Below are 23,164 nucleotides of genomic sequence, written 5' to 3' on the forward strand. Positions count from 1 at the left end.
CCAACTTAAATAAAATATCTGTGGGGGGTAGGTGAGATCCGGCTTTAAAAAAATGGCCTGGGTTTAATCAACGTTTCCTTTCTGACCTCTAGTGGCCACAGCAAAGAAAAGCAAGCATTGTGATTTTGCATTAGGTGAATGGAGGATGAGGAAATGTTCCTCACTGAGCTCTAGAAACCTGTTTGCCGAAACCAAAGACAACAGATTAGAGTGAGGGAAGAGTCACAAGCAAGGCAGCAAGACATGTTCAGCACTACAAGCAAAGCCAACAAGTGTTTGCATTTGCCAAAAATTAAAATCTGTCTGTTTTTGGTGTGCTCACAGAAAAGAAGAAGAAGAAGAAGAAGAAGAAGAAGAAGAAGAAGAAGAAGAAGAAGAAGAAGAAGTTCTAAATCATTATTGGTGAAAAATGGTGCCATTCTAAGAAAAGGCATCATAAGAACATTCCTACTGGATCAGACCAAAGAGCCACCTATTCCAACTGGGTTTCTAAAGCTGCCAAACCATTGCTCCATGATGTAGGTAAAAAGGTAAAGGTAAATGACCCCTGGACGGTTAAGTCCAGTCAAAGGCAACTATGGGGTTGTAGCACTCATCTTGCTTTCAGGCCGAGGGAGCAGGCGTTTCTTCACAGACAGCTTTCCAGGTCATGTAGCCAGCATGACTAAACTGCTACTGGCGCACAGAGGACCGTGACAAGTGCCAGAGCACACAAAACACCATTTGCCTTCCCGCCGCAGCGGTACCTATTTATCTACTTGCACTAGCATGCTTTCAAACTGCTAGGTTGGCAGGAGCTGGGACTGAGCAACGGGAGCTCATCCCATCGCAGGGATTCGAATCACCGACCTTCTGATCAGCAAGCCCAAGAGGCTCAGTGGTTTAGACCACAGCACCACCCACATCCCGCATTAGCTCAGTATTGTCGGCACTGGATGGCTGGGAGTGGTTTTCCAGGGTTTCAACCCTACCTGGAGAAGCTGGGAACTGCTCACGAGTTGTTCATATATTGCAGATAGGACATCAACAACCATTTCCCTTCTGCCACCGACTTATTAAATTCTCTATTGTAAGGGTAATTCAAGATTAAACAGGGCAGATATGTAGGCTAACATTCTGGTGCCAGTGAAATTGCATGGGTGCTTCTCCATCCCCCAAAAATCACCTTACAAAACTAAGGATTTGTTTACGATCACCAGATTTAGATGGCTTTAAAGGGACTTCAGACAAGGCGAGTTGGTCTAGTGAGCAGGTGGATGGAGGCAGTGGGGAATGAGCCTGTTGGAGGTGGGCTCCTCTCACTCACCGTGTGGACTCTGCACACTCCCCAGGTTCACACCCACTCCCCAGCTGCCCAGTCCACCAGGGAGTGCAACACCTGCCCTGCCCCAGGTGCCAGCAAGCCATGCTACACCGCTGGTTAGCTACTGCATGGAACAAGGAATTGGTCTCAATGAGCCAGGAGGGAGCAGCCTTTTTCAATACAACGGCTGCATGAGCAACCCTTCCAGGGATAGGACAAAGGTCTAAAGTGGTTGGCGCAACAAGTGTTGCTCTGGCAGTAAATGTAAAATGTGTCAACATACACCCACATTGTATGCAGCTTTCTCCACCCAGTCAAGCAGGGTGGCTGAATTTTTCTAACTCTTGGGAGAGGCTTTTTATCTAATCCAGCAGGGCTGGATTTTATGTTTTTGCCTTATCTGCACATCTGCCATGTGAAGTGTAATCCTGGATTTTCAGCAACGTAACTGAAAAATCGCCTCATCTCCCCGCCCCCCCCCAGAAATGCTCAACAACTCTGGGAATCTTCAAAAACAAAAGCTCAACAACTTTGGCGATTTTCTCAAAAAAGGTCAACAATGTGTTTGTGTCCGGATTTTAAACTTCTTGAAATATGGCAACCCACTGGGACACAAGGGCACTCTCCTCTCCTGTAGGTTCCAGGAGCTGGTATTGAGAAGCATTCCATCCATGGAAGCAGAGTGCAGCCATTGTGTCAATCATTATACAAATTCTAAGGTGAATGTTCATAAGTGTACAAGATAAACACACATGCATAAGTACATAAGACTGAAATAGTACAGGAGAACAATCCTGAAGCCATCTTGGCTCTTAATGATCCCAAATATTTCCTCTGCAGAAAGAAATATGCTGGAAAATCTCTCCCCATAGTTGTTTTCACATACAAATTGAAACAATCCTGACAAACAGGCATATTTTGTGTGGGAATAGGGTAGGCCTGTGAACTGAATTCAAGAACTAAGGTATTTGCCATCTCAAGAGAATGGCCTGGATTTGCAGGATAAGGCAATCAGAAAACCTTATGAGGTATCTTGACAAACAGGAGACAAGCCACACTCTCAAATTTCTGCTGTAGACCTCCTTCTGTGATACTTCTGTGATGCTTTTGGGTGGACTTTGGCTAAGGGGTTGGGCAATTTCTAAAGTCTCTAAAAGCTGTTACACACCTTTGTTTGGGGCCCTCACCTTGTCACAAGGGAGGGATTCTGTTGAAACTGAAAAATAAAGGTTTTCTTTGCTTTCCTTCTACTGGTTCCTGCCTCCACCCATTTTCCTCTGGTTGATAATGGATGTAGGAGACACTGAATCCCTTGATGGAGAGTTGGGCTGTAAAAGCCATCCTTAAATCTTTCTATCACACTAGTAGCCATGGATCGTCTTCTCCAAGAATGTGTCTTATCATCTTTTCAAGCCATCTAGGTTGGTGGCCATTCTATGGACCTCCATTAGAGTTGATAAATGGATTGCTTATACAGGCATCCCTCCATCATGCATGGATTGGGGGTGGGAGGGGTAGGTGAAACAGACACCTCATGTGATGAAAGACCCCAAGATGGCATCCTTTGGTACTCCACTGTCTTCACCAACAGTGGGGAAGCAGTACCAGAATTGGCATTGATTTCCAGTGAGATCTCACCAAAATGACATGACCATAATTTTGGAGCATATCAAGGAGGTGTGGATCACTGTGTTTCAATGCTTCCACTCCTACCACCAGAGCCATTTCTAGAAAGTAGTAGTGGGAGACCACTATTTGGTGCCATAGGAACTGGAATTTGGTGTTTCATGCTATTTAAAAATCTCTATCAAGCTGCTGGGAGGTGTTATCAAGAGAGATGATATGAGGTATTATCTACACATGGGTGACACCCATCTCTTATTCCCTATGCTGTTAAACATCTCTATTAAGCAGCTGGAAGTTGTTGTCAGGAGAGATAGCATCAGGGATCATCTACGTGTGGGTGACACCCATCTCTATCATTCTGTTCCATCTAAATTAAGAAAGGCAGTCAAAATGTGATCTACATGCCTTGGATGGGCTAATGAATTGGACATGGGCCAATAAACTGAAACAGATTCCTGAAAAGAGATAAAAGGGACCCATGGAGTCACCTAGGTCAACCACCTACATTGCAGGAATCATACCCAAAAATCCCTAACGGGTTGCCATTCAACTTCTGCTGACAAAACTTCCAACAAAGGAGCTTAAACCGCCTTCTGAGCTAATCCGTTCCAATGTTGATCAGCTCTAACCCTCAGAAAGTTATTCCTAATGTATAGTCTGAATCTCCTTGCTTATCATTTGAATCCCTTGGTTCAAGTCCTACCCTCTGAAGTAGCAGAAAACAAGCTTGCTCCATCTCCCATGTGACAGCTCTTTATATATTTGAAGATGGCTACTATATCACCTCTCTGTCCTCTTCTCCAGGCTAGACATACCCAATTGCATCAATGATTCCTTATAAGGCTTGGTTTCCAGACCCTTGATCAGCCTGAGCTCCTTCTTCTGCACAAATTCCAGCTTATCAATTGTCCTATTTAAATTGTGGCGCCCAGATCTGGACATAGTCCTCCTGGTGGTCAAGGCAAAATGGAGTGAAACTGTTACTTCTCTTGATCTGGAACTATACTTCTGTTGATACAGCCTAGAACAGCATTAGCAGTGCAGATCTCCAGCCAACCAATAAATACTAAAATGGAAATAGAAGGTTGAGTTGTCCATTTACAAAATTCATATATAATGGTACCTCGGTTTTCAAATGTAATCCATTCCAGAAGACCCTTCGAGTTCGAAAACATTCAAAATCTGAAAACTCAGCACGGAAGCCTGAATACAGAAAACTCAATACAGAAAACTCAATACGGAATCCACATGGCACGCCTTACTTAAGAGGCAAATTTGGAAACCAAAGCATTTACTCCCTGGTTTATGGCATTTGAAAACAGAAATGTTCATCAACTGAGACGTTTGAAAACCGAGGTACCATTGTGTTAGTGAAAACAATAGAGAAATGCATTATATTAGAACAAATGGCTTGGAATCATGTGTATATTAGTCAAAACTCCATACGAAGTAAAAGTATTTATTACGAAAAATTCACACTAAAGTGCTGGTGAATTTTCATGAGGAATTCCCTGCTGCCCCCAAGAACCACATTTTGTTGCAGAAATATGGAGAAATGAATATAATATTGGGAAAATGAGAAACTATCAGAAGCTAAATTAGGAAAGGCAGTGGAAGTGTTAGACTGTGCCTTGGATGGGCTAATGGATTAGATATGGGCCAATAAACCAAAACAGATACCTGAAAAGAGATAAAAGGGACCCATGGAGTCATCTAGGTCAACCACCTACAATGCAGGAATCACACCCAGAAATCCCTAACAGGTGACCATTAAACTTCTGATGAAAAACTTCCAATGAAGGCGGTCCCACTGCCTTCTGAGTTAATCCATTCCAATGCTAATCAGCTCTAACCCTTAGCAAGTTATTCCTAATGTATAGTCTGAATCTCCTTGCTTATCATTTGAATCCCTTGGTTCAAGTCCTACCCTCTGAAGTAGCAGAAAACAAGCTTGTTCCATCTCCCATGTGACAGCCCTTTATATATTTGAAGATGGCTGCTATATCACCTCACTGTCCTCTTCTCCAAGCTAAACATATCCAGCTGCATCAATGATTATTTATAAGGCTTGGTTTCCAGACCCTTGATCATCTTGGTCTTCCTCCTCTGTACACATTCCAGCTCATCACTATCCTATTTAAATTGTGGAACCCAGAACTGGGCATAGTCCTCCTGGTGGGGTCTGGTCAAGGCAAAATGGAGTGAAACTGTTACTTCTCTTGATCTGGAACTATACTTCTGTTGATACAGCCTAGAACAGCATTAGCAGTGCAGATCTCCAGCCAACCAATAAATACTAAAATGGAAATAGAAGGTTGAGTTGTCCATTTACAAAATTCATATATTAATGAAAACAATATAGAAATGCATTATATTAGAGCAAATTGGTTGGAATTATGTATTTATTAGTCAATACTCCATACGAAGTAAAAGTGTTTATTAGGAAAATTTCACACAAAAGTGCTGGTGAATTTTCATGAGGAATTCCCCGCTGCCCCCAAGAACCACAAATTACAACAGAATTGTGGAGAACTGAATATAAGATTGGAAAAATGAGAAACTATCAGTAGCTGAAGTTGGCAGATTCTCCCCTCCTTATGAATGACCCACAAATTCAAGAGATTTCCTCTCATAAGTTTTTGACAAAGTCTACAATCCTGTCCATCAATTCAACTGCAGCAGGGAATGTGAAGACACCTGAGTCAAAGAGATTTAGCACCCCATGAAACCCGTTCTCAACATGGAACCAGCTGACTTTCACCCCATTGTCCTCCAGACGTTTCTTGTACAGCAGTGCGTCATCTCGTAATACATCGTACTCGCAGCTCACAATTAGGGTTTCAGGAAGCTTCTGGATGACAGAGTCTTCAGCAAAAAGGCAAGAAATATCAGGTTCCAATAGCTCTCGCAATTGCCTATAGACTTCAGGTTTATTAGGAGCAAGTGGGACTTGTTTGTAGCCTCTCACCTTAAATCTCTCTGGAATATTGTCTGGACTCAACCACTTCCCATATTTCAGCCTCATTGAATCTGGCACATGAGAGCCCTTCAGGACCTGGCCTAACAAAGAAGTGTCCTTTCCAATATACTTCAATCCAAAGTAAACAACGTTTTCCCGGAACAAGATGGGCATTGAGTTGTTCTGTTGATGGCAAGGCAGGTTGATGTCCATAGCCTGTGTATTAGGATAGATGAGCACTTGAGCCCGTAGTTTTGGAAGGTCTGATCTCTCCACCAATTTCTGGGCAACAACACAAGCATAATTGCCCCCTGCACTGTCCCCACCAACAATAATCTTGGAAGGATCCACCCCATGGGAAGCTACATTTTGAAGTAAGTGTATGGTAGCAGCAAGGCAGTCCTTGTACTGAGCGGGAGGAAGATGCTCAGGAGACAGGCGGTAGCTGCAGAATAAAACAAAATCAAAGAGGTAAACTTCCAGAATCTTTTCCAAACACATTCATGATCACGTAGGATTACAAGAATAGCCTGCTGGATCAGTTATAGCAGATACAATGCAGGTGAAAGTCAGCTGGCTTATGCCCTTAAAAAACGGACTTTACCAGCTAGCAAAAGAGTGTAGGGAATGCTGGGTAAGCAGAACCATGCAGGATTGGTGGAAGACCATTTGCAACTTTCCCTCCTGCTCCTGTTTAGATGCAGGGGGCATTTCCCAGGCTCTTCCTGATTGTATGTTTAAAAGCCCTAACTGAACTGCTTAGCTCTGATTTTCAATCACAGAGCGGAACGTTGACAGCTTTCATGGGGAACCTCTTTCTCCTGCAAGGAATATGGCAAGGGATGCCACCAACAAATGCAGCAACATGCTGGGTGCAAAGCGCGCACACACACACACGCACACACACACACACACACACACATTTTACCTATGAAAAGACAGAAGGTTGCATTTACTTACCCAACAGACACAACCACTGAATCAGTCTCCTTGGCGATTTTGCTGCAGACATCTTGGTAGGACTCTAGCAAGATGAGAGGAAAATTTTAAATAGGGAGGTAATTATCTGCTGCCTCCAGTCTTGCCTTTAAAAGCACATTTTTGAACAGCAGTCTTCCGATACATAATGTACCGTATTTTTCGCTCTATAGGACGCACTTTTTCTCCTCCAAAAATTAAGGAGAAATTTGTGTGCGTCCTATGGAGTGAATGCAGGCTCCTTGGCTTCAGCGATAGCAAAGCGAAGCCTCCAAAGCACAGAGGGAGCGCTGCCTCCGCGCTCCAGAGGCTTCGCGTTGCTTTCGCTGAAGCCAGGAGAGTCTTGCTTGCCCCTTGTCTCTTCTGCAACTATCACCGACACTCTTGTATCTCAGCCCTGTAAACCATTCCACATGGGTTTATTGAGTTCAATGGGACTTGCCCTTTCTGATGAGAAGAGTTGTTCAACAGGGAGCAGACTCCATTGGAAGGTGGTGGGCTCTCTTTGACTGGAGGTTTCAAAACAGAGCTTGGATGGCCATCTGCCAGGGCTTCTTCAGCTGTGATTCCTTCATTGCAGAGTGTTGACCTAGATGACCCCTTGGGATCTCTCCCAAATCTACTATTCCACAATTGTACATGGGCTTACTTGAGTTCAGTGGGGCTTGCCTCTAGATAAGTGTTCACAGGCTGACAGCTTTAATCTCTTACCGATGCTGCCAATCATCCCAGCTCCTCCATGAAAGAACATAAATCCTTTCCTTGGGCCAGCAGATGGTGCTTTGGGCTGATAAACCCTTACAGGAACCCCGTCAAAATGCAGATCTTTGGCAGAGAGGCTTTGATCCATTCTTGGATTCCGGAAACTCAGGAGGAAGCGGGTAAAGGCAAACTGGCTGCAGACACCCATCAGTTCAAGACACCTCGCCTGTTAGACAAAGGAAAAGTCTCATGAAAACAGTGCCTGCAAACTGCATCCTATTCACCATGGGGTGTATCCAAATAATTCATTCAATCGAACAATCAATGTTTATGACAGTAATCAGCCAGCATAAGTATCCAGCTAAGTCCTACTTAAAGTGGACCCATTGAAATGAATGAGCACATATTAGCCATGTCCATTATTTTCAATTGGTCTGATTAGAATGGGACTATCATTAGAGGCAGCCCTGGGTCACAATGAGTGATCCAATGGTTTGACTTGATGCTGAAATTCAAAAGCTTTCCTTAACCATGGTTTATTTAGCCACCCCGACCCAGACACCAGCCAAGCTACAGATGCAAAAGAAGCCAAGCTTTGGAGAAACAATCCACAATCTGCTTGTTTGCCTATGAGACAATTTGTGGTTTGGTAAAGAAACCATGATGTAAAGAAACCACGGCTTAGTGTGAATAATATATTTGTCTCTGTTTGTATCCCTCTATGGGATGAAAAGAAAGCCCTTTTTTAAATTTTATAAAACATAATATCCTAATCTCATCATCATCAACAACAAGCAACATCCTAATCTCATCATCATCAACAACAAGGGACTTCCGGGTTAGCGCCAACGACTAATGGCGGATTCCCTCTGAGCTCCGGAGGGATCGGCTCTGCGGGATCGGGCCTTACAGCTGCGGCGAAGCGGGGACCCTCAAAAAATCACAGGCGGGTGAAGCCTGTGAGCGTGGGGACTCGGTGGGCACCATTTGCGCCCCCCAAGCTTCGAAGGAGCCTTTTTAAAGGCTCCGGAACGGGACGGGGTGAGCGGCGCGGTGCTGAGAGTCGATTGCTTCTTCCGTGGAGTGAAGCCGCACAGCCGTTTGTCAGAGAGCGCTGACTTCTTCTTGTGAACAATTGGACTTTAAAGCAACAACCCGTGAGTAGTACGGAAATTGGAACTTTAAAGAAAATTTCTTAAATTCGGCACGATCGGGGAAGGTCTAAATAGGAAGTCCGCCTTCCCTCTCTGTAAACAACTTAAAGCAAAGGACCTGTTAACTAAGGTCGAGGAGAATTTTTCTTCTTTCTTCTTGTAAAAGACTTTAATTTCACAGTTTGGCACTATAAGAATTTTATTGGAAGCAGGGGAGCCTGCAGAAAAAGAACTAAATCTGGGAGCTGAAGCGCCGCCACCCCAGACCCGGGAGTGTTCCGCGAGAGCCTGGTGATGAGGTATGGAAGATCTTGACAGCTGTCAAGTTAGCTGTCAAGACGCAAAAAGAGGACTTTGTTTCTGTTGCTTCTGCTGGTTACATTTTGTTACAATCTGCTCCTGAAAAAGGAAGGGCTGATACAAACTAACCGGACTTTTGGATTTGTGCTGAAAGGAATATCAAGGAACTAAAACTCCCCTAGAGGGGGCTTTGGGACATTACAAAGAATGGCTGGAGGAGGGAAAATACAGGCTGAACTGAACAGAGCATTTGTTCTCTTGGGAAAGTTGCAAGGTCAAATTGATGTTTTGGCTACAAATGCTACAACTTTGGATTTAACAGTGAATACCTTCATTGAATTTGATAAGGACAAGGATCTGACACAGGAAGCCTACTTAACTGGACAAATAGAGAAATTTGAGAGCCTTGAGAATTTGGAGAAGGAGATATATGTTGTCCCTGAAGAAAAGGAAGGGGGAGCTGTAACTTTGCAGATGTTAAAGGAGAGCTGTAATTTGAGGCCCGACATGATGGCAATAAAGGAAAATAAAAACCTGATGTGGAAAGTCCGGCCTGAATTGGAGAGTGAAAGATGGAGAGATCTCCTTATGTGGAGATCTGAAGACCTAAGGATTACAAATTTGATCAAGGTGGAAGTTGGAGCTTTGGGGACATTTGGATTTGAAAGGAGTATGAAACAAGATCTGGAATACCCCATAGGCTTTATCTTTAAGTATGAAGGCCTGGATGGAAGAAAAGTGGATCCTGTTGGGCCGGAGCTTCCCCGAGATTTGGTTTTCAATATTAAGGACTATTAAAAAGACCGGCAGAGAGGAAGTAAGAGAGAATTAAGAGCCTCAGACGTAAGATCTCCAGGCTGATTGTATACTGAGACTGATGGACACATGTTGGGGACTGAAACTGGGAAGGGGGCATGGGTGGGATAGAAATTGGGAACTCAAAGGCTATATAATTATAATTTTGTTTATTTTCTTGTTTTGTTACTTGTATAAAAATTGGGAAATCCGTGGAAGGGAATTTTGATCGACCTTAGAGAAATGATTTAAGAATAAGTATTGATGTATAAGTTTGGATGAGAGTTAAGATTGGATAAAGTAAAAGTGGTTTTTTAAATGAATTAAATGAAATGAAAACAAGGTTGGAAGGATATATAGGGAAGATGATTAGATATAGAAGATTAAGCAAAAATGAACTGAGGAAATGGACGAGAAAGAGAAAGTAAAATAATAACATATTAAAAAAAATTATTAAGTTAAAAAATAAGGTTGAAAGGACTCGCTGAAATAAAAATTTAAATTTGAATACAGAAATGGGAGGTGTGGGGAGGTCAAGAAAATAAGTAAAAGGAAAGTTGTCAAGTAAAGGATTTAAATTGCTCTTTTTTTCCTTTTTCTTTTTTTAATGATTGCATTTTTTCTTTGTATTTTTCTGTATTTTTTTCTTTTTTTCTTTTGTATTTTTTCTTTTTGTGTTGTATTGTGTATTTTCTGTTTTTTCCCCCATGTTTTCATTGTAATCTTTAAAAAAATCTGAATAAATATTATTTTAAAAAAAACAAGCAAACTCATTGGTTTTACTGATTTTTTTTTGTATGTTGTATTAAGCAGTATATGAATTACTTAAATATATAAACTATTATTAGTAGTATAAAATACAAGATAAAAACACAAAAAGTTGTTGTTGTTGTTGTTGTTGAGATGTAGCAGGTATTAAGATTAAAAAAGGCAAAACCAAACTTTTGGTAAAAAATATGAATGATGAGAGTAAAAATAAGTTACAAGATGTGTCAGGTCCACAGATTGAAAGGAATGTCAAGTATCTAGGTGTATGGTTAGCAGCAAATAATATAAAACTATATAAAGATCATTATTTAAAAACCTGGGAAGATATTAAAAGAAATTTGAAAATTTGGGACAGAATTAAACTTTCACTGTTATGTAAAGTGTCAACTATAAAAATGAATCTATCACCAAGAATGTTATTTTTGTTTCAATCAATTCTGGTGATTGGCAAGACAATGTATGGCAAAAATATATTTCTAAATATATCTGGCAAGGGGCAAAACTGAGAATAAAATACCAAATATTGATAGATGCAAAAGTGAGAGGAGGTTTCTCCCTGCTGGATATGAGATTATATTATGAAGTATCTTGTCTTTGTTGGTTGACGGAATGGATGACATTGGAGAACCCACATATCTTAGATTTAGAAGGTCCTGGTAATACTTTAGGTTGGCACACCCATTTGTAGTAAGAAAAGGTGAAAGAACACAAAAGATTAACAAATCACATAATTAGGGGGGAAATTATAGAGCCTGGGATAAATACAAAAACTTATTCCAGACAAAAACACCACTTTGGCTCTCACCATTGGAAGCCATAGCAGTAAAGAAAAAGAATATGATAGAAGGTTAGACAATTTATAGAAATTTATTAAAACAAGAGGGAGGAGAGTTTAAATTAAAATAATTTAAGGATTTATCAGGAAAGTTAACAACATGGATACAATATCATCATTTGAATGAAGTATTTAAGAAAGATAGGAAATGAGGGGTTGGGGAACAAATATCACAACTGGAGAGAGATCTGTTGGAATGTAATGAAGTGCTGTCTAAAATGTATAAGATATTATTGGATTGAGAGACAAAGGATGAGCAAGAAAAATCTTCAATGATACATTGGGCAATAGATATTAGTTATAGATATGGAAGTGTGGGAACGATTGTGAAATACGGATATAAAATTTACAGCATGCTATGGTGTAAGAGAAAACTATGAGTATGTTATATAGATGGTATCTAATAAACTGGCAAAAATGTATAAATCAAAATCAAATAGGTGTTGCAAATGCAAAGAGAAAGAAGGTACTTTCCACCATATGTGGTGGTCTTGCAGTAAGGCTAAAACTCGCTAGGATATATAATGAATTGAAAAAGATGTTTAAAATAACATTTGTTTTTTTAAAAAACCCGGAAGCTTTTCTTCTGGGAATTATAAGGGTAGAACTAACTAAACAGTATACAAATTTATTCATGTATGCAACTATAGTGGCAAGAATGTTATTTGCCCAAAAATGGAAAGAAGAAGAAGTCCTGACGAAAGAAGAATGATTACAAAAACTCGTGGACTATGCAGAAATGGTGAAACTTACCATAAAAATAAGAAATCAAGATAACAAACTTTTTATAAAAGAATGGAAATGGTTTATTGAATGTGTACAAATAAGTTGTAAACATTGGCAGGATTATTGTAATAACCTGCAGTTTCATAAGAGCAAATAATTAAAGCAGATGAATAAAAGAATAAGTTAACATAATTTAGAATATAATATACAGGAAATGTAAAAAATAATTTTAAGGAACCACAGAAAGAGGAGGAAGGAAGTTGAGTTTTGAAACATTAAAATGACTGTAAAACTATTGAAATGTATATAACTGAAAATCATTTTTTAAAAAATAAAAATATAAAGATTATCATCATCATCATAATTTTTTAATCACATTTTACATAAGAATGTACGAATAACATCATATAATGGCTCAACAAGTCCCCAACTTACCACAATGACCACCATAATGACATTGCAGTGAATGACCCGAAGCTTTAATGGACAATCAAATCCAGATGGAATTTTACTCCTGGAAAGATCATAATAAATTGCGCAGGAGAGAAGCAACAAGAAAAGAAGCCCAATAACTCCAATCACCCCAAGCAGGAGGCCCAGAAGAAGCTCCATTTCACTGTTCCAAAGAGTGCAAGAGAAGCATTGAGTCTACACTGGCAGAATTTCTTCTCCACCCAAGGTATCTACTGTACTTAATTGTCTGTAGGCTGGTTGATGAAGTAATTATAAATTAGCACACATACTTCCAGGAAGAAATTTCATGGGTCTTAGCAGTAGCACAATGTGTGGTGTTCTATCCAGCTTAATGAAGTCTTTAGTCAGAAATGGTGGTAGTAGTTGTTGAATATTGAAGAGGACTAGTGTGCAATGCCCAGCCCAAAATTTCCTACTCTTCAGACCCAAGTCACATTCCTACCCAGAGATCCCCAGGGTGGAACCTAAACCCTTGTATTTTCAAAGCATGGGCTCTTCTCTTAAGGCACGGTCCTCATAGGGAAATGCAAGTCCATGCTAAGATGAATTATACCTAAGACTACCGGATTCCAGGTATGTTATTATTAATTTAGCGTATTTCTTAACACCCCCGCTTTTACCTTGCCATATTTGTAAACGTGTGTGTTTCCTATCTTTCAGAAACAGGATGTGGGATAAAATTGCATGTATGCCAAGGGAAAAAAATAATTGTCGGTAATTATGGCTGCAGTCATGATAAATGCCTTTTTTTCTTTTAAGGTACTGAACTTCAATATAGCCAGGAAGTGGAACAGGGCTTTGAATCCTTCTGATTCTTCCCCCTTTATGTCCCCCTGTCAACAGGTCTTAAAGGAGTTCTTGTTGTTGCTGTTGTTGATTCCATCCACACACAAATTACAACAAGATGAAACTCAAAATATCAAAAGCACAGGAAGTAAACCACAGATTGCTAGAGGAAAAGGGCAGGATTATTCCTGCCTTAATGTCGAGCTTTGCACTGAACAGGGCCATCTTTACGAGGGGGTGCAAGGGGTGTGGGGCACCCAGGCATTCATTTTGTTGGTTTTGGCCCGATTTTCTAATCCTCTGGAATCCTGATTCTAGGAGCTACCCCTCCTTGTTTAGTGCCATCTGCAAGTTGGATGGGCATCATCTCTATTCCTTCATCTTGGTCATTTACCAAGAAAAAAACGGTCCAGCATCCAGTTCTCACAGCATTCAATTAGATGCCTATGGGAAACATGCAAAAGACATGAGCACAAGAGAACTTTTCCATCCTGCAACTTCCAGCAACTGATATGCAGAAGTATTGCTGTTAGTAGCTATTGGTGGCATGTAACTGGCTACCCTAGAAGTCCAGGAATACAAAATACATCAGCCGGATTACTGGCTGCAGTTCTGTTTAGAAATTGTAAAAAGGTAAAGGTACCCTTGCCAGTCGTGTCCGACTCTAGGGTTGTGCGCTCATCTCACTTAAGAGGCCGGGAGCCAGCGCTGTCCAAAGACACTTCCGGGTGACGTGGCCAGCGTGATGAAGCTGCTCTGGCGAGCCAGCACCAGCGCAGCACACGGAAATGCCGTTTACCTTCCCGCTATAAAGCAGTACCTATTTATCTACTTGCACTTAGGGGTGCTTTCAAACTGCTAGGTGGGCAGGAGCTGGGACCGAAAGACGGGAGCTCACCCCGCCATGGGGATTCGAACTGCCAACCATACGATTGGCAAGTCCTAGGCACTGAGGTTTTACCCACAGCGCCACCCGCGTCCCAATTGTATAGCCCCCATTTTCAAACATCTTCATGAGTTGCCAGTACATTTCTGGACCCAATTCAAGGTGCTCAGATTGGTGTTCACAGCCCTACATGATTCAGGCCCCAAATACCTGCATGACTGCCTCCTATGGGGTGCTGGCATTGCTCAGCTACTAGGGCAGGGAACTCTGAATCTCAAGGTGGTGGGTTCAGGCCCCACGTTGGGTGAAAGCTTCCTGCATGGCAGGGGGTTGAACTAGATTACCCTCACCGCCCCTTCCAACTCTACAATTCCCTACAGGCCCTTTCAGGTGCTAAGGTGGACAAGGGGGGCTCTCTTGGTAGCTCCACTGCCCTCAAAAGCTCAGGAAGCTAGGGGAGGGCATTCTCTGTGGTAGCCCCTAAGTTGTGAAAATTTCTCCCTGCAGAGGTTCAACTGGCACCTTCAATAGAAATCTTTCAGGTAGCATTGAAGACGCACCTCTTTACTTTAGTTCTTCATACTTCAGGTGTATATTTTATGAACCACACTTTATTTCTGTGACTGTCAATTGCTTTAAACTGTTTTTAATACTGTGCTTCATTCTGGAGCTTTGTGCTGCTCAAGACAGGAAGCTGGGTTTGACTGCAGATGTGTCAGAGGCATAATTTTCCTAGCTTGCATTTTGAAGGGTAATTATGCTATACAGGTCGCAATCATAATAAATGATCCCATCCATTTAATTTATTTAATGAAGGTAAACAACAATTACAGACGGTGAATGAAGTCAAAGCTACTTTATAACTTTGAGGGGGTAATAATACTTTTTGCATTCTTATAGAACATGGACATCCAATGCCAGCTACAGATTTGCAGTATTTTGGCATGTTTAAGTTGTCTCATGGAACCACATAAAAATCTGAAGCAATGTGAGCCATCAGGATATATATTTTTGTGTATTATTTATTGAAAAAGGGAATGTACAAGATACAAACGTACAGATAAAACAGGAAGAAACACAAAATGGTGCCCATGTAGAAAACAAAACAGAACAACAAAAATGATATATATTGGGATGCATGCAATAGTATATGAGATACTCTTATTTTGTTACATTGAGCTGCTCAAGGTTTATTGGCAACTGTGTATGAAAACTGGTATGTAATTTAAAAATATAATTTATTCATTAAATTAATTTGCCACTTGTCAACAAGAGGGCAGCATACGCCAATCAAAGCAATGCATACAATGAAACCATACCAATATACTGATTTTTTTTAAAAAAAATACTCCGCTTTTACAAAAAAACCAAAACCAAAAGCCCATGTTTAATATTCAAAATGTCCAAGAGCAGGGATTTGGACTGTGCTGAGAACGTACTGACACCAGCCTTCAGGTGGGACATGGGGGAACAGAGAACAGGGCCGGACCTTCCATTTGGCAAAGTGAAATGACTGCCTCAGGTGGCAGATTCAGGGGAAGAAGCAGCAGCAGCACATGGCTGTCCCTCCTGTGCCTCCCAATGATTGCTCTGTGGCTGCTCAGCCTGTCTTGGGAACCCAACTCTGGCTTGCTGCCTCAGGTGCTGTGGAGGATTCTATCACATCACCAGTGCAAGTAAGATTCAGCTGCCAGCCCAGCTGGCTCCTGTCCCTGAAACGGGAAGGGGGTGCCATCTTGAAGAGGTAAAATGTATTGGGCAGGCCCTGGCTAAGGGAACAAACTTCCAGAAGAGGAGGAGCGAACTTATGGCCCTCCAGATTTATTGGACTCCATCTTCCACCAGTTTGTTAAGGGTTCTTGGAACTGTAGCTCTCTGAGGGGTGAACTACACTTCGCACGGTTCCTTGGGGGAAGCCATGTGCTTTTTTTTTTTTTTTAAGTGAACTTCATGCACATCCCTAGTCCTGAATCTTCCCATTCTCCATGCTTCATTGGATGAGCCTCATTAGATTCTAATATCATGGGAACTTGGGAATTTTGCTATTAAGTTGAAATTTGCAAGATCCAGGACCAGCAATTAGGAATCGCAAGCTATGTGGAATCTAGTGGCCAACCTATGTAGCTTGAAATTGCTTTGCCACCTTTGCAGCACCTTCTGCATGTTTCCCTGTGGTATTTTTAGAACTGGGGTCATGCAAGGCCCTCTGGGACAATAATTCTCACCTCAGACCAGTAGTTCCAAGGAGGTGGGAGAACGTACACAGAAGGCTCAGTGTTTGGTTTGAACAAGGACGGCTCAGTTTGTCGATCAGCTACAAGCATGCCAGTGTTTCCGCATAGAAATAAGAAATGCTGCAAATTGGGGGGGGGGGGTAGGAAAAGAAAGGTCAGTTATTCAAGCACCAAGAAATCAGGTGATGCCATAATGACTGGTGTTTGTCTCGTTGGCTGGTTGAGAAAGAAAAAGACAGTGCTTAAAACTGTGGTGCTGATAACATTAGTAGGAGGCTCTTCAGTGCAAATTTGCACACAGGTCATGGAATCATAGAAGTGAAGAGTTGGAAGGGACCCTGAGGATTATCTAGTCCAATCCACTGCAAGGCAGAAATATGCAGCTGTCCCATATTAGATAGAGAGCCAGTGTGGTGTAGTGGTTAAGAGCGGTGGACTCATAATCTGGTGAACCGGGTTCGCGTCTCCGCTCCTCCACATGCAGCTGCTGGGTGACCTTGGGCTAGTCACACTTCTCTGAAGTCTCTCAGCCCCACTCACCTCACAGAGTGTTTGTTGTGGGGGAGGAAGGGAAAGGAGAATGTTAGCCGCTTTGAGACTCCTTCGGGTAGTGATAAAGCGGGATATCAAATCCAAACTCTTCTACTCTTCATATGTGGATCGAACCCACAACCTTGGCAATATCAGCACCATGCTCTAACCAATGGCTCAGATCAATTTTACATATACAACTTTCTTCTCTTTTCTTAGTGCTAAATGCATAGTCTTTAAAAACAAATCATTATTCAATGCCACTTTGTTATGTTTTAAGCCTTCAGGGTGCAGGCAGCATTTAAATCAGCCTATGATTCTGTCTCACAAATCGTGGTGCTCTACAGATGCTTTGTCTCCAGGGAGACAGCTGGAGCTGATGGGGGCTGTAGTTCAAAACCTCTTGAGGACACCAAACTGCAGAAGGATGATTTGAAAGTATCCCAAATTCACCCTAATAGACCCTGCATCTTAGCTGCAGTTGCAATGGTCCACTGATGCGGTATCTATTGCTTGCAACGTCAGAAATGCCCTTTTCAGGGCCGGATGTTATACAGCTCTCCTAGCTGCACCAATGTACAGTGTACAGCTGCTATCACACAGCACCAAGGTGGAGAAACTCATGGTTCTCCAGCTGTTCTTGGACTCCAGCTCCCATAAACACCAGCCAGCAGGGCCAATGGCCAAGGATGATGGGAGTTGTGGTCCAGCAACATCTGGAAAACCACAGTTGTGCCACCAGTCACCTGGGCTGTGGTGTTTTTCATGCTCATTAGAATTTCTCAACCTGACATTTTTTTTTGCAGACACTGACCTACAATTTCAAAGTATTGGTTCTAGGATTGTTGCTTTGATTGGATTAGCTAGAACTCCTAGGTTGACTTTTTTGGTGGGATGCTAATCGTTTGGCACACTCTAGGAGCTGAAATGAATAAATAAATAAATAACACTGAAAAAGCCAGCTGACATTTGTGATCTGGCTGCCAGACGATGTTCAGAATTAAAGCGTTCAAATGAAGGTTCAGAGTTGCCTTTTCACCAAAGATTATCAGTGACCTTTTTAGATTAGTTCAAGGACTTTGTGGCAATGTTTTATGGGGGGAAATGTAGGAATTAAGCACAGTTTTGCAGAGGTTTGTCCACAGTATACAAATGTTTCTCAGGGACATGGCCAGCTATTCTGGTTTTGATGTCAAGAGGTTATGAAATTAAGTCCTGCCTTTTTCTGTCTGCATTGCAGAAGCAGTCAAGTAGAGCAGGTAAGGAGGAAGGGAGAGAGGGAGCAGCCCATCTGGGTAAAAGGTGAGGTGTCATAACTGGTACTGCATACAAGATAGCTAAGGCTCTCATGCATTCTTCTGTGCGCCGTTTCCCTATATCGTGTCCTCTATTCCAGGAATCCCTGTATTGCAGTCAAATTATACAGACCTGTGTGGTGTGTAATTAAGCAAGTGTGTGTGGGCAGAACACATCAAATTTTATTTGGTTACTTGGTAGGTAGCATGCAGTGTTGCAATAGGAGAGATTGCTAGGCAGCTATGAGAGTGATTGGGTGCTTGAAGGAAGTGAATGAATGCTTCTGCAAAATTGTTCCATATAAGATCTGGTGTTGTTCATGGGACTTAATGCAGTATAGTTATCATTCAGCTGATTGGTAAAGGTAAAGGGTAAAGGGACCCCTGACCATTAGGTCCAGTTGTGGCCGACTCTGGGGTTGCAGTGCTCATCTCGCTTTATTGGCCGAGGGAGCCAGTGTACAGCTTCTGGGTCATGTGGCCAGCATGACTAAGCCGCTTCTGGTGAACCAGAGCAGCGCACAGAAAAGCCGTTTACCTTCCCGCCGTAGCGGTACCTATTTATCTACTTGCACTTTGACATGCTTTCGAACTGCTAGGTTGGCAGGAGCTGGGACCGAGCAATGGGAGCTCACCCCATCACAGGGATTCAAACCGCTGACCTTCTGATCAGCAAGTCCTAGGCTCTGTGGTTTAACCCACAGCGCCACCCGTGTTCAGCTGATAGTTTTGCGTTAAAAGCTTTCCATGCGCTCACTATAATGGATATAAGATATTACAGTCATACCTTGATTGTGTGGTGAGTTCCCGCCTCCCCCATAGAAATAAAGACACAGGACACAAGAATTCAAGTTAATGGGTCAATTAGACCACAACTTTATTGATTACAGGAATTGAGCGGTATTGGCTTAGGCATTGGTCCTACAACTAACCAGCCTGGCCGGTGAGGGTTAACCACCAGTGGGAGGAGTCCTGCTGAGGCACATCAACTAGAACCTCCCCCGGGGTCACCGCGTGGGGGCGTGCTGTGGGCCCACACCTCCATAGGCTTAGGACGAGGCCACGCCCCCTGGAATCCTTTACCGGACTACCCTTTATTTGGGAGAAGGTGATGGCGCTCCTTCTCCCCCTTCATCTGCATAACAATAGACTGGACCCCCACCAATGCCTACCGCCAATACCGTGGAGTTGTGATGGTTTGCTACAAGGTAGGCGAAAACCAAATGGCTGGAGCCAATCTGCCAGATGGAAAAATTCCTACCAGGCCCCTGGACGGTGACCAACCGAGGTTCATAGCAACGTCAGAGAACCTAGCCTAACGGGTGGGAGGGAAGGGAAAACCAGGTCAGCTGCGGCACGGGAAAGAGGCCACGCCCCCCCGCCAGCCGATTGCCTGGCACGGGGTGTGACGCGGCTGAGGATTCCCTGCTATTACGTGGGGCTGGAGCCAGCCCCCGCAAGTGTGGGGGAGGGGCGTGAAGCCCACAACCCCACCTCCTCCCCAGCTTGGAAGTGGATTTCTTGAATGCCTTGGTACTCATACATTTTGGGTCCTGAACGCCAAAAACCGGGAAGTAAGTGTTCCGGTTTTCGAACGTTCTTTGAACCCAAACATCTGACACAGCTTCCATGGCTTCTGATTGAGTGCAGGAAGCTCCTTTGCTCGATTGGACTTCTGGAACGGATTACGTTAGAGAACCAAGGTACAACTGTAACTGGGGAAAGCCCATAAATGTCCCTGTGTGGAGCTCCTTCTGAGGAGTCCCTCCCTGGACCACCTCCTGGACCATCCTGGGATCTTCAGATGAAGGGTGGTATACAAATTTTAATAATAATGATGATGATGATGATGCAAAGTCCAAAAATTTTGCCTGTTTTCCAGCATTCTATTAAGTAAAGCTAGAATGCTTATAGCAGGCAATAATACGATTTTCACTCAGTGCACGTAGCCTATGTATGAAGTTGGCAGCTCATGCAGATCTTTGATGTGTTGTAATATGCTGATGGGAACCAGGGGCGATCAGCAGTTGGGGAGGGGTGATCCACCCATGGGGGTGCTGAGCGATCTGCGCACTTGGTGAGCTGCCGTCGGAGTCCGCCTGGCAGATGCAAGCCCCACGCTGCCTTTTCGGGCGAGCTGCAGGCCAGGCCCAGCGGTAAGTGCCAACCCCCACGGTGTGCCATTTTGTCACACACACCCCTCAAGAATGACACCCAGGGTGGGCTGCGACCCCCAAACCCCCCTTCCTACGCCCCTGATGGGGGTCTCACTTCTGCCAGCAATTGTGCCAAGATATTCTGTGCTAACTGCAATTTCCAGACCCTGCACAGTGGAAGCCCCACATGGAATGCATTGTGGTAATCCATTTCTCAGGAGCATAGTGATGTAGAAATCGCACACCTTCAAACGTTTCCCCCCAAAATCACACACCTTCATATATTACCCATAAGGAACCCATGTTGATAAATGTGTTCCTAAAACCAGAAGTGTCAATAAGTGTAAAAAAAAACCCCACACCTGACTTTATCACAAATGTTGGTCTTTATTTACTTTCTTTTGCTATTTGTTTTACATAAAGTTATTTGCCTCTGCAAACCTTTTATTTTATTGAAAGTGTTTAGTTACATGTCTTTAGATACATCTCATATGAACTCAATAAAGAAATTGTAGAGAAATGTCAATTGTTATTAAGCAAACCATTGAAACGATGTATAAATATATAATCCATGTAGTTTTTGGTTGTAACTATATTTTGGTCGTAACAAAAAGCAATGTATCAAAAGGGACTTGACCACAGAATTCCCAGAGGAGAAATCTTCTGATCATAACCTTCTTCCTCTGCAATTCCAGGAACTTTGCATCAACACTGAGCCTGCAGCAAACAAGAAGAATTAACTCCCATGTCACACCCAGTTTCTAAAAACCGGACTCCATTGTTTCCCTGGAATCCAACTATCAACCTACCTTTTAAACCCACCAGGACTCTTTTGCACCTACCTTCCCTGACAAATGTAAATTAGTTTGCACCTGTGTCTTTTCGTTTCTGCACCCGTGTAAATTAGTTTGCACCTGTGTCTTTTCGTTTCTGCACCCGTGTAATCGTTTTTGGACTCATCACCTATGTACCCACATATAACCCAATCTCTCACACCCACAACCCAAAAATGTAGTGTACATACCTTACCATAGTAAATAAAAGTGTTACTCACCTGTAGCTGGGGTTCTTCCTTTTGCTTTGCCTTGGGGGAACCGAGTTGCAACTGAAATAAAGGATCATAGCTTAAGGCTGCCTTGTTTTTATCTCTTTGGATCCTGGCTTTTCCAAACCTTGATATTGTAATTTTTCCATCAACAGGAGGTCCCTTTGACACAACACCACCCCCGCAAGTTGATGGGCATTGCCGTTCAAATGGTGTGTGCGCGCCATGTATTGTGATCGGTGATGTGGGGCAGGGCTTAGCTGAGCCCTCTGAATGTTTTGTTCGAGTTGGCACCCCTGCTTGGGAGTTACCAATGCCTGGACCAGGGGTCAGCAACCTTTTTCAGCTGTGGGCCGGTCCACCCTCCCTCAGACCATGTGGTGGGCCGGACTATATGTGGGGGGGATGAACGAATCCCTATGCCCCACAAATTACCCAGAGATGCATTTTAAATAAAAGGACACATTCTACTCATGTAAAAACACGCTGATTCCCAGACCCTCCAAGGGCCGGATTGAGAAGGCGATTGGGCTGCATCTGGCCCCCAGGCCTTAGGTTGCCTACCCCTGGCCTAGACTAACATACCCTCCAACATTTCTCTGATGAAAATAGGGGTGTTAATAATAATAATAATAATAATAATAATACAATACCCATCTGACTGGGTTGCCCCAGACACTCTGGACAGCTTTGAACATATATAAAAATGGAACAAAACATTAAACATTAACAAACTTCTCTATACGGGACAGCCTTCAGATGTCTTCTCAAGGATATATAGTTGCTTATCTCCTTGGCTCAGGAGTCGCATAACTCCATAACCTCCAACATTTCTCCAGTGAAAATAGGGACATCCTAAGGAATAGTGGGACACTCTGGGATCAAATCAGAAACCGGGGCAGCTTCTGTAAAGCCAGGACTGTCCCTGGAAAACAGGGACACTTGGAGGGTCTGGACTAGTCTGGTCAAGCTATTCCAGTCCAAGAACAGACATAGCTGTTGTAGAAGCCAAAGGCATTCATAGCCACTGAGGCAGGGTTCCTATCTTCTAACCTGTCGCTAAAATGCTTATATCTAAATTTTTCCCTCCATAGTTTCTGCAACTGTTTCCATAGTTTCCAGTCACCACTAGATGGCTTCTAAGCATGGCAGATTGCAACAGAAGCAACAGATATTGCTAAACTTCTAATCACTTCCCAGCATTTGACAAAACAAAACATACAGGGTCACTCCCAGGTGCAATTGGGGGACATGGAATAAAAATAAGAGGGCAGTGGAAGTGTAAAGAAACAAGAGAAGAGAATAAAATTTTGAGAAACCATTCATACACGTTTCATCTGTTGTGTAATGACGCTTACCAACTTAACATAAAATCATGGTGATTATTTTCCAAATGGGACGCGGGTGGCGCTGTGGGTAAAAGCCTCAGCGCCTAGGGCTTGCCGATCGAAAGATCGGCGGTTCAAATCCCTGCAGCGGGGTGCGCTCCCGTTGTTCGGTCCCAGCGCCTGCCAACCTAGCAGTTCGAAAGCACCCCCAGGTGCAAGTAGATAAATAGGGACAGCTTACTGGCGGGAAGGTAAACGCCATTTCCGTGTGCTGCGCTGGCTC

The 23,164-nt window shown here is 42.9% G+C and overlaps 1 protein-coding gene and 1 long non-coding RNA gene across 2 annotated transcripts; one reads left to right on the plus strand and one right to left on the minus strand.

Moving 5' to 3' along the window:
- Positions 1-5,345: 5,345 nt before the first annotated feature.
- On the minus strand, positions 5,346-12,816 carry LOC307222078 (arylacetamide deacetylase-like 4). The gene is made up of 4 exons (XM_079987149.1): positions 12,582-12,816; positions 7,578-7,794; positions 6,849-6,912; positions 5,346-6,333 (listed from the first exon to the last, which is right to left on the minus strand). The coding sequence occupies exons 1-4, from the start codon at positions 12,756-12,758 to the stop codon at positions 5,559-5,561; spliced, it is 1,233 nt and encodes a 410-aa protein (XP_079843275.1). The 5' UTR covers positions 12,759-12,816; the 3' UTR covers positions 5,346-5,558.
- On the plus strand, positions 12,695-21,343 carry LOC307222269. Its single transcript, XR_013841702.1, has 3 exons — positions 12,695-12,825; positions 15,193-15,280; positions 21,204-21,343. It is a non-coding gene; the product is annotated as an uncharacterized lncRNA (long non-coding RNA).
- Positions 21,344-23,164: the final 1,821 nt, after the last annotated feature.

This window comes from Podarcis cretensis (genome assembly GCF_951804945.1).
Source record: "Podarcis cretensis genome assembly, chromosome: 8".
Classification (NCBI taxonomy): Eukaryota; Metazoa; Chordata; class Lepidosauria; order Squamata; family Lacertidae; genus Podarcis; species Podarcis cretensis.